Here is a 20,382-nt window from a genome sequence, read left to right as displayed (position 1 = left end):
GGAAAAAAATCACTTCTCTTTGCCTATGAAGCAGTTGGCCTAAAAGAATGCCAATTTGGGGGTCAGCATTCTAGGATTCTAAGAGTCTCTTAATAAAGTATATCAAAAAATTGCTTGAAAGAAGTTACTACAATAGATGGTACAAATGGAGACGGTCCCTTGTTTCATACATCCCAGAGTGTTTTCCTAGTCTATTAATATCAAAAAGATATTCTGATATTTATTTCCTATGCACTTGAACATTCTTCTGAAGCAAAACTGATTTTAGTTTGCAAATTTCATTAATTACTTAAATATTTAACATTTAAATTATTATAAGAATCAATAAATACAAAATTCATGATGCAATTTAAATATTTATCTTCATATTTGAAGGAATCTTATGATTTTAAGTTGCAATAACGGCCAGGAAAGAATTTCTTAAATGAGATTAAAATCTGCCTCGAATAAGAATATTTAATTTCTTGATTACCAAACATTTAATGAATGCCTATTCACCCAAATGCAAAATTAGATGAAAGCAATACTACGTGCTAAGTGAAGAGGAATGCATACGGATGGAGACATGCACAGGATGTCATGAGGGCACAAAAGTGGGTAGGGTCGGGGCATGCAGAAATCCACGAAAACCTCCTGTAAGAATCAGTGCTTAAAGTACAAAAAATGACTGGGAAGTGGCCTGGTGAAGGAAGGCAAAGCAGATGTGAACTTTGCAAGCAAAGGAAACAGGTGGGAAGGCAAGGAAGCATTACAGATCACGGTGTGCTTCGCCATCTGTGTTATGTAACTCAGCACTGCTGCAGATATCTACAGCAAAGGAATAACCAAGGAGTAAGAAAGCCATCTCTACTCATGCCATGCAAGTATGCGACATACCTGCCAGTAGCATCTGAGGACATCGGTAAGAGGGGGAGTAGGGAATTTGGGGAGAGATACCAGTTTAGTTTGAAAAAGCTTCCCTTATTTCTGCTATTCTGATACAAAAGCTGAAGCAAAGAAATGACAAGGTGTGAATCTTGTCTTTGAGAGGATGCTCAGTTCCACAAGGGAGCATGAGCTGGAGTTAAGAGAAATTAGAGACAGAGGGTCACTAGGTTACTGTGCAGTCTAGGGAAGAGCTGAGGAGCACCTCCACTAGAACGATTATCATCAGAATAAAGAGGAAGAGATGGAGCTGCTAAATCTTCAAATGGTAACAGAAGCATGACCATGAAACTGACTGGGTATGGCAGCATGAGGAAGAGGGAAGCCATGGATCTTCTCCAGATGTTTAATTACAAGTCCCCAAGTATAAAATAAGACTTCAAATCTCAAATTTGATTGTAAAATCCCCATCTGGGAAACACATCAGAAAAAAAATAAAGGCCTCAGTGACTAGCATTATGTTTACTAAGGCAGTAAGACTGTTGTTTTCAACCGGCCTTCATAATATGCTGGGTTTTAGGAAGGGGGGGTCATAGACCAGACTGATTCAGTTTTATTAAACCAGAATCCAACCTAAGATGTCAATCTCCATAAAAAGAGAAAAGCAACTCTCAATACAATGTAAAACATTGAAATTGAGGAAGATTTTCCATTTTACAGTTGAATTTCTGCCCCCTTACAATTTCCACCCCACCACTACCCCACTGTATCCATCACAGCCATTTGTGCAGCCATGATCTTAAAATCCATGTTTTTTTGACAGGCAAAGTCCTGGTTGTAACAGTTTCTAGAAGTAAAAATATAAAATGCCCCATAAGAAAATAATTGGGTTTTTTTAGTGACTAGTTAAAACTGCTCTTCCAAAGAAAGAACTATAAGCAAGAAAGGAGAATAAGAATAAGAAGAGGGGAAAAAATAAAATCTGAAATATATATGAAAAGTTTAGCTTTCTAAGCATGCATAACTGAGGAGGGAATGGCCAAGGATTAAGAAAGCCTCTTTGTCAGGGGCCCCTGCTGGATGCAGCCCTCTACCATTAGCAAGCACAGAAAGGGATAAGCTCAGTTTTCACACAGAGAAGCATCCTGAAATTAGGTGTACTTGTTGCAAGACACTTTCTTTAAAAGGCAGTGGTTCCCAGGAGACTGAAGTTCAAAAACAGACTCTAAGTGCATTTGAATAGGAATAAAGCTCCCTGGAGTCCTTTTTTCAGCCAAAGTTTATCAGAATAACAAATATCTTTTATTACAACTCTAAGTCAAAAGAACTGAAGTGCTGACATAGAATGAGCCACATTTTTGCTATAGGGTACTGGCCTGCTACTCCAGCAATACTGACTCTAAGCTAAAGGGTCATTACCTGCACAAACGTGAGTGCTGCTTTCTGCAGGAGACACTCGGCATAACAGATTTCGGCATGCATTTCCTCTATTAAAAACAAATAAAATCATATTAAGGAAAATCCCATGTCCACAGTAATTGCTCTGAGATGTTCAGAAAAGAATGGTAGATAAATGAGCCCAAGAGAGACGCAAACACCTAGTGCTCTGGTGCTTCCTTAAAAGTAGAATGATGACCTCGGTTCTGACCCTTAGCAAGATTTTCCCAGAATGTGTGAAATGGTTCAAGGGAGTCATCTTTGGCTCCCATTCAAATATAACTGAAAGGAGTCGGAGTAGTTGGTGTCAGAGTCCCAAAGCTCGCAAGAGGAAACCAAAATTTAAAAGCACTTAAAAAAAAAAAAAAATTTATTTTTTAACTTAACAGTACCGCAATTATAAAAACTGAAAAAAACTTAAATTTATGAATTCTAGCTTCTAAAATATGAAGTTAAGGTAATCACGGCAATGATTAGACATTATTACCCTGAAGAGAAAACAGCAATTCTCCCAAGTCATACCTCCTCACACACAGAAGACGATGTAAAAAGAGTCAGCACAGCACAGTTCAGGCTATTTGGATCGTTGAGATATCTAGCACAGGAACAAAGCACTAAAAAAAGGGGCTCTGTAAAGCTATGTATATCCCAAGGACATGGGAGCACCTCAAAAACTGGGTCCTACATTCCTAAACAATCCATTATACTTGCAGAGATTGGGGAGAAGGGGGAACCTTTGCATTTTTGCATTTTAAAAAATAAGCACATTCCCGTTTTATCCATGAGATACAAATTGGCATTTTATGTTAAGTAGAGGAGCTTCGGAGATTTAACAGCCTGGGTTGGAGGAAAGGCTCTGCCAAGTACTTAGCTGTGGGACCTCAAGAAAGCTAACCTACCTCTCTCTGCTGGTTTCCTCATTTATAAAGACTGGATAGTAATATCTCTGCTTCACAGCTAAAGAACCTAATGAGTACTACATGCAGAGTTCACTATTCAGAGAGGCACTCGATATATGTTAGCTACTTGCACTAAAATTGCTGCCCTTGGCCCATGTTGTGCTTTTTGGTAAAAGCTCAGAAAACAGAACATTTTTATGTGAAGTAACTGAAAAATAGGATATTTCTGTATTCATGGGAATTTTGTTGAATCAAGCTGGGTAAGAACTAGTGCTTTATTTCTTTAATTTATACACCAGACCCACCACACACACACACACACACACACACACACACACTGGTTCTCACAAATTGGTTCAACTTCCTGTATGTTCACGTTCCACAGACTGAATTTACAAAGAAGCAACTATGCAGCTAAGATCCCTCAAGAGCACACATATAGATGGGGCCACTATCAGCGGGGTCTCAGTTCTTCAAACCACCTCACCTCAAAGTATGCCTTTGAATTTCTCTCAGTGTGTCAAGTGGGATAAAAACTGGTAACTTCTATTTTTACAGAATCACCTGAATATCCTCTTCCTACGTGCATTTGTAGCAAAGTGGGAATTGTGAGGAATTATTCACTTTGAAAGCCTGCTCAGTAACACAGATTGCTGGGGCAGGTGCCCAGGGGTGAAGCTGCTGCTTGGAGAGAAACTAGTAGAGGCAAAGGCACAGAGCAAGGGAAATACAGAGCACCTAAGGGGTGGGCCTTTGGCTGAAACACAAGGTGTAAAGGGAGCAGCGGCTGATGAGCCTGAAAATGTTAAGTCACCAGCTAAATTATGGATGACCTTGAATGTCAGAGTCTAGCCTTGATTCAGTGGGCAATGGTGAGTCCTTGCAGAGATCTGAGCAGAAGGATGATCCGATCAGGGATATGTTAAAGATGGACCTAAGAGTAGGTAAAGGATGTAACCAGAAGACACAGATAAACCATATGTAAATATTCTTCATTATTAAATCCCTATTGCATCCTAAGCACTACATATAAATATCTGTTTTTAAAGGCAATTCGAAAACTATTCAGGGCAATATGCCAGCAACAAGAGAAGAACGGGTGCATTCTATGTTCTATGTTAAACCCATGAAAAGTTTAATTAAATACTCACTCCTACAGACAACGAGCCACTCAAGGATATAAATGAAAATTACCAAGAGGAAAAACAAATCACATACTAAAGCTACAATGTTTTGACATGCTCCCTTGAACACAAAGCCTGTTTGGGTGGCAGTGGCAGCCAAACTCATTAGGAATGAAATGCAACTTAATTTACAAAAGTCTTATTTCTTCACTCTGTTTGATTTATATTGGATAGTTTCTTGGTTCTCAAAATTAGCCATTTGGCATTTATGAGTATGTACCGACCAGAACATCTCTTAATTATAAATTCCTTAGTTCACTTAAGGAAATATCTTCACTATGAACTGAAATGTTAGCTAAGCATACCTTTATGAAAGTCTAAATAAACCTATACTTCAGAATAGGCTATAGTCATGAGCTAATTTATTTTTATTATTTTTTAGACTTTATTTTTAGAGCAGTTTTAGGTTCACAGCAAAATGAGAGGATGGTACAGAGATTTCCCATATATTCCCTGCCCTCACTCATGCACAGTTTCTTCCACTATCAACATCCCCCTACCTAGTGACACATTTGTTACAATTATGAATCTCCATTGACATATCATAATCACCCGAAGTCCATAGTTTTCATTAGGTTTCACCCTTAGTGTTGCACATTCTCTGTGTTTGAACAAATGTATAATGACACGTATCCATCGTTATGGTATCACACGTATTATTTTCACTGCTCTAAAAATCCTTCTTGTTCCACCTATTCACCCCTCCACCCGACACCATGGCAACCACTGCCTAAAATTTTACTGTCTCCACAGTAATCATACAGCAAGTAGCCTTTTCAGATTGATGTCTTACATTTAGTAATATGCATTTAAGATCCCTCTATGTCTTTTCACGGCTTGATAGGTCTGGATGTACCACAGTTTATTTACCTATTCACCTATTGAATGACATCTGGGTTGCTTACAAGTTTTGACAATTATAAATAAAGCTGCTATAAACATTCGTTTGCAGGTTTTTGTATGGACATAAGTTTCAGCTCCTTTGAGTAAATATTAAGGAGAGCAATTGCTGGAATGTATGGCAATGCTATGTTTAGTTTTGTAAGAAGCTGCCAAACTGCCTTCCAAAGTGGCTGCACCATTTCGCATTCCCACCAGCCATGAATGAGAGTTCCTGCTGCTCCACATGCTTGCCAGCACCTGGTGTTCTGGATTTTGACATTCTAATAATGAGTAGTGGTATCTCACTGTTGTTTTTTTTAATATTTAGTAAAAATTCTCTGCCTATTCTAGATTTTCTAAAGTGTTATGTCTAAAGACATAACAAAAAGAACACAGAACCATCTATTTTCAAGATGTCTAACAGAAACAAATCAACCTTTCCCTTGTTCATATATGGCACATTCTTGCCCTTCTCTACATGTCTACAGGAGAAAGTTTAGGGTATAATGGAAAGAGCTATGGCTTAGGGAAAGGAGATCAAGTTTGAATGCTGCTCTGCTGGGCGGATAATCTTGGGTCATGTGTTTAATATCTCTGAACATTAGCACCTAGTCTATAAAAAAGAGGTTACACAGATTAGACTGAATAACGTTAAGGAGGGCACCAGGGACGGTGTCTGACATGAGAGAGTGCTTTTTAAAATTAGGGCATTATTGTTACTTTTTAAATTATTATTATTTATATTTACACAAAAAATACCATGTTATTCTTCCCAAAACTAAGGTAAAAAAATCTCAAATGTCAACCTTCATATTGAAAAAAGAAAGGGAGGCAGGAGGCAATATGCCATGGGAGAGGAACCATATAGAGGAAAACAGAAAGGAGACTAAAATGAAAGAGTCCAATTTCTTTGGGGCCCATTTAATTTCCCATTTACCTACTTTAGTGGACTTTAGAACTTCTAGGCCCAATTTACATAAATGGCTCAAAATGAAAAATAGAAAGACATATTCTACCCAAAATCAAGGGGATAAATAAATTCTTATGGATTCTTACAGGTCAGTTTCTAGAGAAAGAGAAGCCGGGCTTTGGCTGTCTAGAGTGACAAATGAAGTGCCATTCTGTTCCATAATGGTTTTAAGGCCAGCATTATACCCTTTTAGAACAAGTCTCATAGTCCACCCCCCACACCAATAATCAGTACCCTAGCCTCACATCGTGCAAATGTTCCTGAGTTCTCCAATGTCCACAAGTTGATAATAATGCTCTTCTAAAAAAAAAAAACTTCATAATAAAGCACATTCAAAAATGTGTCTGACATACACCTGAAGACTAGGAATGACTGACAGTGGGATCCAGAACTGCCCTTGCTTTAATCAGCCACAGCTACAGCCACTGTTTCATGTTACTTCTTCCAGAGAGTAAGTTTGACAATGACAGCACAGACACGAATTCTCTTTAGATGGGAGAAGCTTTATTCTACAATAGCCACATCTGAAGGACATCATTTTCTCCACAGGATATATGGATGCTCTTTTCTTGTAAACAATTCTGACTAGAGTGCATCACTTCTAAACCAGAGCTGATCATGGAACATCTGCCCTAATCTTAGTAGGGACATGAGACAGCTGACAGCAAAGGAGTCCTTTCCTCCCATCCATCTGCTCAAGACACTAGAGCCATTCCTGAATTCTTGACTACTCCTAAATGTCCATACACCAAACACCTTCTATATTGTGAAACATTATCATTGTTTTTCAAGGTATCAAAATTACTTCACCTTGAAGAAATTTTAATAGCTTGTGAAAAAATAGAAGCTCTCATACATGAATGGTAAGAATATAAACTGAGCTAACTCTTTGATGAAAAAATAGGTAGTACCTATAAATATTATCCATTTTTAAATCTTAAGTCCCCATAATTCCACTTTTAGGAATCTATCCTCTGAAACGCTTACAAAAATGCATGAAAACTATGTACAAGAGTTTGAGGACAGCATATATAAACACAGAAAAGTCTGCAAGGCTTCATAACCAACTATTAACAATGGTTACTTCTGGATGGTATGATGAGGAAGGGAAAAAGATATTCATTTATTTTATGTGATACATTTAAGTACTGAATTTTATGAGCAGTATCACATTTTAATTTACTAAAGAAAGGGAAAAAATTAACCTTTTAAATATTTCTTACCTTCAGTCATCTGTTCCAATGATCCTCTAGAAAGAAAACTTGAGAAAGATTCTACAACCGTGCATTTTTTCCTATATCTGCATAGAATAAGTAGAAGGGCAGATGGGAAATAGAAAGGAAAAAATAATGATAAATTAGGCTAAATAAATTTTCATTTGCCATTCATTTCAGCCACTATCACACCAGAGGCATCAAGGTAAAACTCTAAACCCTAAAGTCTGTACGGCAGAGACCACCCTTCTCAACACTGCTAACTGAACATGTGAGTGGACAAATCCACACAAACAGTGAACACTAACCCTGCCAAGCATCTTCCCTGACTTCTATTGTTGAAATCAGTACTTCTGTGGTAAGAGCCACCACAGGTAAAGAATGGACTTGAATACAGTATTTGGAAGCTCTCTCTTCATTTGTGGAGCTTGTAACACAGTTACATGAGGATATAATTTCACCAATATTAAAATGCACCAATGCTAACTAAAAGCTTTTGCTAGGGTCTTCCTATCTATCCAGAGCAAAGATTAAAATAAAACTGAAAATCAATCTCATTTTTACCAAGTACATCCTTTTTAAGCAAATATAGCATTCCCTTCTGAATTTGCAGCATCTCCCACATAGAAGAACAATGTGCCTTGCTTGGGCTGGCTTGATGTGTAGTACCTCAACTCATCTACCACAGGGAGAGGTGCTCACTGTAACCCACTGAAATCTCCCTCAGCCTTTCTCTGTACCTAAAGGTACCAAAAAAAGAAAGTAGAAGGTATATAGAAGCCGAGTATTTGGTCAAATGAGAATCACACTATAATTTCTAATAGAAATTTTTTTGTTTCTATTACATAAAATTAAATGAGGCCCCCAAAAAGCTTTGAAGTTCAAGTCCTTTCCTACAGCTGTGACCAGCTTCAAACTGTGATCTCAGTCAGGCAAACTGTACTCATTTTGTCACACGGACATAAAGGTTTGTAGTCATTTCTCAAGTATTTAATTATGCAGTTCATACTTTTGGCAGGTTTGTAAGGCGTCCTTCATGGCAGAAATACCATTTTGGATGTCCTGTTGCTCGAAGGTCATGATGGCCTGCAACACCACAATGGTACTGTAGCCCAAGGCATGGTACATACTGTTCTTAGCCCTGAGGGCAACATAGGGAATTAGTACATTTCAATACAACTGAGAAGCATTCAAGTCTTGTCTGGATGCAATCATGAGAAATCCTAATAAATGCATGTCTTGACTTTCAAAGTGATACTTCTTTACCATAATCACTGAAATAAAATGGACTTTGAGAGACAGGCCCTAAAACACTCAAGTACCAAGGACTTTCCAATTTAAGCCCACACAGGCAGCACAAAATGTTCCAGGTTGAAGCAGTGAGAGAAGATGCTTTTCCCTGTTTGAACACAAGGGGGCAGCCTGTGGATTCATTTCTTAGGAAATGTTTCAAAGCAAACCAATTTTTCCCAGTCCAACAAGGGGAAGTGTACTGTCTTTAGCTCTGAATAAGTGCTAAAGTAAAAGCCACTGGAAATATATCTTGTGACAATTTCTGATGTGTTTTTCGAAAGACAAAGTCTCCTTTAAAATAATTCCCTCTCTTCTTCCAGCCAGAGGCCAAGATAAAGCAGGATTTCTGCAATAAGCTAGGTTGGCCACAGGGGGCCCTGACAAAAGAACATTTTAGACTCTATATCTAATCTAATCTAATCCCATTATCTGAGATTCCTGATTAAAATTCTTGATAATTCAAGTTATCAAGTTATGAGTGAGAATTAGATTCTTAAGGTCAGTTATTCTTAATGTGTGGCAGACACCCCAGATTCTCAGACTGTGAAAACCTCACCATTACTTTTCTCAAAACTTCTTAAATTATGTTATTTACAAGATTTAAAATATCAATGCACGGTTTTGTTCTTAATTCAAATATAGTGCATAACACTGCTGTGCGAAACAAATGAAAGCCAATTTATTCTTTTCCCTCATGGAAATAAAGAGTCTAAACATCCTTTGGTCATTTGCAGTTTGTCCTGAACAGTGAGGGGACTGGCTTTTCAAAAGAACCACAAGGAACAAGAGCAGCCCAAAGTTAATCAGTAACTGTGGTTTTAAACTTCATATTTAAATCGAAAGTTCCTCCAAGAGGTAAAAAAGTATTCAAATAGGAAAAACATATGTTTAAGAGTGAAACATGCATAAAGATCAGAGAATACAAGACTCCACTAAATATAATACTAAATCGTTTATTCTCATTCCATACTATGTCCAGCTGAGTGTCACTGGCAGAAAAGAAAAAAAAAAAAAGGAGACTTATTTGAATAAAAAAGGAGGGAGACAGCCATACAGGCTGAGAAAGGATAGACAAAGGAAGGAAAATGACAGGCCAACAAAGGGAGGTAGAGACAGAAGATGGAGAAGTCATTGAGAAAAAGGCAGGAGACAGGCAAGGTAGAGGCTGTGAGACAAGAGCTGGAAACAGCAAAAATGGACAATTTCCTTAGGCTGTGGCTTCATCATCCATTTTAACAACTGTTCCTAAGCTCTGAAATGCTAATTGAACAAGGTCTTCTAAATCTTAATAGAATTACCAGAGCAGCTTCTTAGTAGGTAAATTAATTTCTAAGATTTGAAGTCAATGACTGGAGTCATGTAACCCTACTGATCACTCAAAGGAATGAGATTCCCTCTTTTGTGCCCAGCTAACCTACTAGAAAATTATTATATGAGATCTAAGCTTCATCCAAGTAAGTGTGTATGAAGGCAAAACCTAAGAGTAAGTATTCCTATCAAGTTATAGTCGCACTGTAGGGTTGAAGACTGTGGTCAAAGTGAGGCCTAGTAAGAAGACTGAGCATAGTTTTTGCTGCCACATCTTAAAAATATGCAGGTACTCTTAATTAAAATTTAGTTGTTTAACTTGTTTATCACATATATAAGGAATTCCAATAATATTTGTATTATCTTAAATTTTTTAGCATTTGAGCTTAGCTCAATATTCTAGTAGTTCTTCTCATTCCCATTTCAAAGGAAACTTTTCTCAATTATATTTAAGCTTACCAGGAAATCCATAAAAAAATTTCATTGAAGAAAGCAAAATGAAGCTCTACAAAACTACATAAATGACACTATTTGAACAAGTACAGAAATTAAAATATGAGAAAGAATCGGAAATTGTCTACTGATTAAAGTTGAAAAGACAAATTTCTTAACTGAATATTAAAACTAACCAACGGTAAAGAGTCTCAGCCAAATATTCAGGTGGAAATACAGATAAGTTAACTAATAAGCATGACATCAAAGATAGAATCCTCAAAAACATCTGAAAAAAATATATTTTACCTAAAGGAAATAAAGTTAATTACCATGGTTGAAGCAATTCTAAGGCATCTGTAAATTTGTTATTTAGAAATAAGTTCAATGCTACAGCACATTCTTCCAGGCCACTCTCGAGATCCATCTTGACTGATGATGACCTAAAGGTTAAGAAAAAATATACAGAATTTCTATAGCTTTTACTATTAGCAAGTTGTCACAGGAAGGGAACGAGTGTGTGTGTGTGTGTGTGTGTGTGTGTGTGTACATACACATACTTTGGAGACAGAAAGACAGGCTAGAATTCTAACTCTGCCACTTAGTAGCAGTGTCTTGAACCTCCTAGAAATGAGCTAGGGAGCTGATTTTCTTATCTGTAAAATGGGAACACCACCACCTACTTCAGGGGCTATTGTAAGGACAGAATAAATGACAAATAATGCTTATAGTGGGCACTCAATAAATGATCCCCCAACTCCCCATCACTTCAAAGACCACAAGTGTAGGAACTACCTTTATTCATGGGGGAGCAGATATTATTTTGTTTTAGTTGGATTATATAGGGGGAGAAGTGTGTATCAGTGGAAAACTGAACTGTTTAGAGGAGATCCCTCCAGGTTATTTGCTTTTGATTCTATGGGAGCCACCTCACAACTCTGTGAATTGTAAGTAACTGATAAAAGTGCAAAGTAATTGTTGTCTATGGACATGTCAATTCTGCCCTGGCCAGTAGAGGTTCAGCTGACTACCCACTAGTGTGGGAAAAGCTGCTTATGCCTGAATTTGCATATCTATTTCAACATTGCTTTACACCATAAAAATTTGTGCTGTTTTCATTTCTCCTTTGAATCTGTTATAACAGCTGCCTGGTTCCTCATTGATCAATGAGTTAAGTAAAGTCTTTACCATGTGCTCATTTCTACATCTCTATGAGAGTCATGATTTTACCCTTTTTGGAAAATGATGTTAATTACTTATGATTGGTAAAAATTTTGCTCTTTAAAACTGGAGCCATCTCTAAAATATTTTGTGTAACAATTTTGAATAGAAAAATATTTCAGTAAGTAAATAAGCAATTTATTTAAAAGTACTTAAAGTTTAATTTCCATACCTCCAGCCTCTCCAAATTCAATCTTTCAAGCATAAAAACAAAATCTCACCAGTTACTCATCTACCAGAAATGAGTTCTGAAGGTTCTACAAGGAACAACCCTCTGCTCGCAAGACTTCTCATGACTGGTTCCTTCCTGTTATGCAGATCTCAGCTCGAGAAGCACCAACTCAGATCTGCTTCACTGACCCTACCCCATCCTGACTCATATGTTTGCGCCATACCACTTATTACTATCCAAAGTATCCCATGCAGTATTTGTGGACATGTTTGTCTTTGTCTGTCTTTCTTCCCTAAGACAGAAATGCAATATTGTTGAACAGGTAGATGGGTGGATAGGTGGGTGGGCAGTTAGGTAGATTTGATCTGAGTAGAAACCTCATGCCTAGAGCTTAAAGGCACCTCTACTCTAGAGCAGTGCAGAAATGAGACAAGCTCTTGGTGGAGGAGTAGCTGAAGAGCTAAGAATTATAATGGTTAATTTTGTGTCAACTTGACTGGGCTAAGGGATGTCCAGACAGCTGGTAACACATTATCTCTAGGCGTGTCTATGACAGTGTTTTTAAAAGAGATTACCCTTTTAATTGGTGAAATGAGTAAAGCAGATGGACCTCCCCAATGTGGGTATACATCCAATCTATGCAAGGCCAGAACAGAAGAAAAAGCAGAGGAAAGGAGAGTTTGTGTGCTCTCCCTGAGCTGGGATATCCATCTTCCACTCCCTGGTGCTCCTGGTGCTTGAGCCTTCAGACTCACACTGAAATGCACCACTGGCTTTCCTAGCTCTGCAGATTGTAGATAACAGACTGTGGGACTTCTCGGCCTCCATTATCACATGAGCCAATGTCCATGATAAATCTCCTCATCTATATATCCTATCGGTCCTGTTTCTCTGGAGAACCCTGACAATATAGAACTGCTTTGCCCTTAAGTTTCCAGTGAATGAAGAGGTCAAATAATGCTAGAAGTTCACAAACCTATCTCAGGAAGATTTTTCACTAGAAAGTTGCTTGATACCTCCCATCAGTCCATCACCAAATTCAGTCAGTGTTACTTCTTAAACATCTCTTGAATTTATCCTGTTTCACCTCTACTACCCAGTCTAACCTAGTCGACATTTGCTGCCTGGTGTCCACAGATACGTCTTACACCCACTTTCTACCTAATCTACTCTAATCAAATCTCTACCTAGAATTCATTCAACTAATATTTATTAAGCTCTAACTACATGTCAGGACTCTTCTAGGGGCTGGAAATACAACAATAAACAAGACGATAAGATCCTGGGCTTTCAAGGAGCTTTCATTCTCCTGGGAGTGCAGATTTAGACAAGAAGACCGGTAGCTGATTAAGATCATCTCAGACTGGAATGAATAATCTGGGAGAGACTGGTTTGGGAAGATGGGTGGGGTGAGACCCAACATTAATGAGGATGGTCATGCAAAGTTCTCCAAAAGGGTGACCTTTGAGTCTTGTAATACGGAGTCAGCCATGGCAATATTTAGGTTGAGGGGAGCGGGAAGGTTCTCAGCTGGGAATGTAGTGAGCAAGGCAGACAGTGGGAGAAAATAAGGACAGAAAGCAGACAGAAACCAGGAACCATAGTGACAGAGAAGATGGGTTTTATTCTAAGAACAAAGGAAATTTTTATCTCAGAAATCTCTACTCCCTTTCTAATCACCCCTTCCCTTCAACTATTACCTTTTCCAGTTTTACCTTCACCTGTTCTCTTAATCTTCACACACCGGCTCTCTCACATTACAGCTCATCTTTTATTATGAAGAAATGGGCTGTGAATAGATACTGGTCCTTTGGACAAACAACTAAATCTGAATCTCAGCTGGCCACACTCTGTCACCTAGGAGGATGCACTTAAATGCCCCAGCTTACATGGATAAATAAAAGTGGGAGCTTATCACCAAGCATAGTAAACTCAACCCTCCTAACAGTTTAGTAAGATGCTCACATGAAATTAAGTCTGCCCCGCCCCCTGCTGCCACCTCCAGAATACTAGTCCTACCATGTGTTCTGCAAGGAATGACCAAGAGAACAAGTTGAATCTGGACCACAACTTCTCAAACATCTCTTGGATTCAGTTGTTCTCTCCATTTCCACTGTCATCACATTAAGTGTGACTCTTATCACTTCAAGTCTGAATTCCTAAACAGGCTCCAATAATGTTTTCCTGAGTGTTACTGCTTTGATGCAGTGGTTCTCAGACTTCGGCTTGCATTAGATTGAAACAGAAGACTTGTTAAAATATACTGCTGGGGCTGGCTCAAACATCAGAGTTCCTGACTCTAGGCCTAGTGGGTGCAGGGGACAACAAGCTTCCAAACAATACTAATTCTGTGCTTTAATTCATCCTGGATACCACTCACACTACTCCTCCTAAAACAGATGTTCAATCATATACTGCTTCCCCAGGTTAAGAACGTAAAATGGCTGCCCACATCTATCACATGAAGCTTAAACTCCTCTGCTTAACCCCACTCACTACAAGTGTCTAACCAGATTAGAGTGATGAACATGGCTATTTAAAAACAGCCAAGTATCTTGCAAGAGCAAGAGGCTTATCAACATGGCATCCTCTTCAAGCCTGACATGATGTAATGAAAATTCCTGGACTGGAAATCAAAAGTCAGCATTGTCATTCTCTAGTCATGGGACCTTCAGAAAGTCATTTAACTTCCCTGAGTCCACTGCCTCATCTTTGAAAAGCGTTCCCATTTCACAACATGTGCAGGAGAAACGAAGGCATAAAGGTCATATATAAGATAGTCAGATAGCCAGAATTTTATTATTTAAGACAATCTGAGGATATGTGCATGGTGAGGAGAGACGAGGACTATTACAGATCAAGGAAGCAGATAGAAAATAGAAATTCTGGATTCTTTACTAAGTATATCAAGGGAAAGTTTCTAGTTTATTCAGGGGCCCAGGACACCTTGTGCCCCAAGAGCTGCAATCAAAGAATTACAATATGTACTGATTCCACTGAAACTGTGGTCCTAGGGAACCAGATCTCAGCTCCCAAGACTATTTTCAATTATTTATTGGAGATTTTGTTTTTACGCTGTAAGAACTCACAATTCATATTGACTTACGTTGGGTAGAGAGATCATGGTGACTTTTTTCTCCTCTTTCCAAATTATTTAAACTCTGTTCATGTCATTTTTATGATGAAAATATTTATATAAATATTACAACACCAAAGTCATGTTTTAAAGACAAACAAAGAGGAAATTCTTCTCTTCACCACTTCTCAGCTCTGTAACCATGAACAACCACATCACCTTTTTAAGTTTCAGTTTCCTTATCTGTAAGACGGGGATAGTCAAGCCTGCTGTTACTACTGTACAAGATAACTGTAAAAATAAGGCAAGGTCATGGAAATAAAAGTATAAGCAATATATCTATTGAGGCACTAGTATAATTCTCCAGGAATATTCAGCTTCATGTGATAAGAACCACATATACAATCATACTTTCTGACAGAGCAAAGTTTCTCTGCATTTTGCTCATAATCTGAGGACCTACTGTTACCATACCTGATTCACAGGACCTGCTGATTAAAAAAAAAGGTAGAGAGGAGATTTTTATGATTTGTGTTAAAATGGATAAAAGCCTACAAAACCAATATATGATAATGCTGAGTTTCTCTAAATCACTTCTTACATTTTCACTGGCTTCTTTTAACTGATAAATCAATTATTTAAAATAACTGCCTTCTCAATTTAATAGCTATTAACATTTTAAAGTTGTCCAAAAGCACCTCTAATACAAACTTATTTTAAATCCACCTCTATGTAATAAAAGCTCAATAGTAATCAGTTTTTCAACTAAGGATAGGTAAGCATTGCAAATGTTGATGTATGTCAAAAATGTTACAGTAGCTACCTAAGAAACTCTCAGATGAGCTTGATGGTAACAACCACGAGAGAAGAACGTTTCCTCCTATTCCTCAAATTTACCTGAGGGAGATTTAGTGGGTGAACACTCCTGGACTCTCTCCCCTCTTTTCATTCCTTCCCTGGGATAGGAGTTATATGATTGGTAAATTGGGAAGAAAACTGGGCATGAGTGGTCCAGATCCTTTACTATAAGGAAAGAGGGCTCAGAATAGTCTATGCTTTCAGTGATGCAGTGAGCTAAGTAGGACAGGGTCTACCCCACAACCATCACCATTTTCACAAGGGACACTTGCAAGTTAGGGCCTAAATCTCATTCAGGGCTGTGTCAAAAGCCCATTTCTCCATCCATAAGGTACATCCTCCAAGACTGGCTATAAAAATAATAAGGCTCGTGGTTTAATCTCTATACGTCTGACCCTTTTACTGATATCTCAACTGGTTTTAGACATAGGCTAAAAAGAGTTCTTTCAAAGCAAGAACTAAACACAGGGTTTATAGGCACAGAATAATGTGAGAATTATGGTTTACTCTTTGGATACCTTTACTGACATGTGTGGGAGCATCCAGGGTTCTTTTCCAAGCAAATCTAAGATCCTATCTGTACAGAGGACTCCAGATCTCCCTGCCCTCGATAGCTTCAGGCCACTCTGCCTCAGCTCTATCAATTCATCTATGTGGAGTCCAGAAGCTCAGAAGTACCTATGGCTAAACAACCAAGCTACAGAGACTCCTGGTACTACTTCTTGTTAATAACCCCAGAAAGAAGAAGGAAGGATCCAAGTTCACAGTCTCTGGTGGGCTGTGTTAGAAGGTGAGACTTTTAGGCAAATCATTTAACCTCTCCAAGTCTCTCTTTCCTCATCTATAAAAGGATATGAAGACATGACAATACCAACTCAATAAGCATTAACAGTGCTGTTATGAGGAACACAAAAGACAGCACGAGGTAAAAATGCTACTTATAATGCAATAAAAGAATGAGGTAAATACTATTATTTTTGAAAAGAATAAAAGTGGCTAGTCTTTCTCCATGTGAATTGTGTTCATCCTTCACACTCAAACAGGAAAGCAGACTTCTGATCCAGGGCTACCCCAACGGGGCCACGGTACTTCACGTCATGACTATGTTAGTAGATCTGTTAGTTAATGGGAAGAGTGGGATATTCATCAATTTTTGTTATAAAGCACTTAGTCAAAAGTCAGAACATGATATATCAAATTCCTTTAAATTACCTGCACTTTAATGTCTTTTCCTCCTCTCCTGATTTATTAATAAGCACAATTATATGAGCTGCTTTTTAATATCTCATTATCTCATTGGCATGGTTATAATTTAGCAATGCCGCAAAGGTCTCTAATAAAATTCACTTGTTTTGAAATGGTTGCTATTTGGCAAAGACTGGCAACTACTCCTGGTTGATCCTACTTGTGAAGATGCTGGACAACCATAAGCAACAAAGCAGAAGCTCCTTAGGCTAATGCCAAATGAATTAAGAAGAGGCAAGAAGAAAGAATAAAAGGTAAATACAGCAAGGAGGTGAGATGCATACAATAACCCTGCCTCAGCTTTTCTGAGCTCAGTTCATTGTTTTCCTTCTTAAACTAGGAGGGATCTTTCCAAGCACCCTTCTAAGATAAAGAAGAAGGTCAAAGAAATCTAGGTTGAATTCTATATATTAATGTCTGGGCATTCTTCTTCTACTTTTCTTTAATTGTGGTAGAATATACATAACATAAAATTTACCATCTTAACCATTTTTAAGTGCACAGCTCAGGACTGTTATGTCCATTTACATTGTTGTGCAACCAATCTCCAGAATTCTCATCTTGCCAAACTGAAACCCTGTACCCATTAAACAACAACTCCCTCTAGCCGCATTGTTTACTAACCAATTCAAGAGAGAGGGTCCCCTCTTCTCTCACAAGCCCCTAGTCAAAATATGGCCATAACCTTAATGATTCAGCCACTGGAAAACCTCATCTCACTAAGCACCCTCTGGAACTCAGCCTCCTGAATGACCAGAATTCCCTGCATAGCTCTAGGATTCTCCAACATGACCTTCATTAAGTAACTAAAGCTACCAATGGTTTGTGCCACGCTGAGCTGAAAATCTAGGCTTCATAAGTGAAGGATTAAAATGTCTATAAGAGATTTGTGTCCATTCTTTCAATCCTGAGACCCTAGACCACTCTCTGCTTCCTGCTTTTGATGAATATCTTAAGTAGATCAAGAGGACAAAATATACTGTATCTCAGAGATTTTAAAGCAGGCAACCTTGTCATTATAACATTTCCCATGGAAAAAATATTTCTGAAGACCAAACATGTCTCTCAAATAATAAAGAGATGTGGTACACGGAGCAGGTGACACGACAGCTATGGGCCAGGGTGGAAAGTCTTTCCTCATTTTTCCAGAACTGACCTTAATACAACTGTTTCAACAACTAGTGTGTCAACAGATTTAGAGTGATGAACACAAAACTTGTGACTTTGTGTCAGTGCTGTCCTGTGAGGACACTGGCAATAAACTCAATCTCAAAAAATTTCAGAGTTGCACAACCTCTTAGTTAGCCACATGCTTCTCTGGGCATTAGGATCCTCGTATGGGAAGACTCTGTCATGGCTCTTCAAGTTGAATAACAATTGAAAGAAACCATGATTGTCATCACACTGTAAGACTAAATAAATGAGAGGGATTATAATCAGGGAGGCAACTGGGTTTATGAAAGGTGCATTGGCCAGAAAATGAGAAGACTGAGCATTAAGTTGCAATTCAACCACTGCCTGGTTGTGGCACCTTGAGTATGTCATGTGACATCCAGTATTTCTTGTTTGTTAAATAGTGACCAAGGCTCTCTCCTTGACTGCCTTACAACTTTTTGTTGAGGAGCAAATACACCGGATATCCGTGGGGTGCAGAGTCACAGGAAGAGTAACACATCAGGTAGAGTGCTGTTTTGTTCTATGCAGTCTAACTACCTACACACTTGTCCAAGTCTGAAGCTCTGTTCCACTTTATAGATGTCCTTTTAGGCTGCTCCACAAAACATTTAAAAGTGCTTGTTTTTATTAACACATTAAAAGACCTGTTGATTAAAAGGCAGAGTAGAAATTTTCATTTAATTTTCAAAATGAAAAAGGCCATGAAATCTACAAATATTTATACTATATACTTGACTATGCCTCTAAATAATTTCTTAAATTTCCCTTCTGTTTCTTAATTTATATATCTTTTTTGGGGTGGAGGGGTTATTTGTTATTTTGTTTGTTTCTTTCTTTGTTTTGTATTTGTCAATTACAGTTGACATTCAATATTGTATTAGTTTCAGGTATACGACATAGCAATTAGACATTTGTATAACTTACAAAGTGATCCCCAAGATTAGTCTAGTAGCCATCTGACACCATAAATTACAATATCATTGACTATATTCCCTATGCTATACTTTACATCTCTGTGACTGTTTTTATAATGGACAATTTGTACTTCTTAATCCCTTCGCCTTTTTCACCCATCTCCCAAGCCCTCCCATCTGGCAACCGTCAGTTTGTTCTTCGTATTTTTTGAGTTTGTCTCTATTTTGTTTGTTCATTTATTTTGCTTTTTTATATTCCACAGATAAGTGAAATCATATGGCATTTGTCTTTCTCTGTCTGACTTATTTTACTTAGCTTAATACTCTCTAGGTCCATCTATGTTGTTGCAAATCATAAGATTTCATTTTTTATGGCTGAATAATTTACATTGTATGTATGTGCCACTATTCTTTATTCAATTGTTTATCAGTGGATACTTAGGTTGCTTCTATATCTTAGCTATTGTAAATGACACTGCAATAAACATAGAAGTACATATATCTTTTCAAATTAGTGTTTTGGATTTCTTCATATGAATAACCAGAAGTGGGACTGCTGGGTCATATGGTAGTTCTATTTTTAATTTTTTGAGGAATCATCATACTGTTTTCCATAGCAGCTGCACCAATTCACAATCTCACCAACAATGCACGAGGGTTCCCTTTTCTCCATATCCCCATGTCTCATTGTGGTTTTAATTTGCCTTCTCTGATGATTAGTGACATTGAATATCGTTTCATATGTTTATTGGCCATCTGCATGTCCTATCTAAAGAAATGTCTATTCAGGTCCTCTGCCTATTTTTCAATAAGATGATGTGTCTTTTCAGTTGTATGAGTTTCTTATACATTCTGGATAGTAAGCCGTTATCAAATGTATCATTGGTGAATATCTCCTCCCATGATCTTTTAATGTATTGCTAAATTCGGTTTATTAATATTTTTGTTGAGGATTTTTGCATCCATGTTCATCAGAGTATTGAACTGTAAATTCCTTTTTTTTTTTTTGTAATGTCTTTGGTTTTGGAATCAGGGTAATGGTGGCCTCGTAAAATAAGACTGGGAGCCTTCCCTCCTCTTCAATTTTTTGGAATAGTATGAGAAAGATTAGTGTGAATTCTTCTTTGAATGTTTGGTAAAATTCACTTGTGAAGCTATCAGGTCCAAGACTTTTGTTTATTGGGAGTTTTTAGATTATTCAATTTTGGTAATAGTTACCAGTCTGTTCAGATTTTCT

The 20,382-nt window shown here is 37.8% G+C and overlaps 1 protein-coding gene across 1 annotated transcript in view; it reads right to left on the bottom strand.

The window, feature by feature from the left end:
* The window catches only part of TTC39B (tetratricopeptide repeat domain 39B), a 116,896-nt gene that overhangs the window by 34,255 nt on the left and 62,259 nt on the right, over window positions 1-20,382 (bottom strand). The window contains 4 exon segments of the mRNA XM_039874936.1: window positions 2,284-2,351; window positions 7,460-7,536; window positions 8,460-8,591; window positions 10,816-10,926. Of these exon segments, the coding sequence (XP_039730870.1) occupies window positions 2,284-2,351; window positions 7,460-7,536; window positions 8,460-8,591; window positions 10,816-10,926 (388 nt within the window).

This window comes from Pteropus medius, unplaced genomic scaffold (assembly GCF_902729225.1).
Source record: "Pteropus medius unplaced genomic scaffold, Ma_sr-lr_union100, whole genome shotgun sequence".
NCBI classification, from domain to species: Eukaryota; Metazoa; Chordata; class Mammalia; order Chiroptera; family Pteropodidae; genus Pteropus; species Pteropus medius.
Note: the sequence above shows the minus strand (reverse complement) of the source record. Positions and strands in the feature narration are given on the sequence as shown.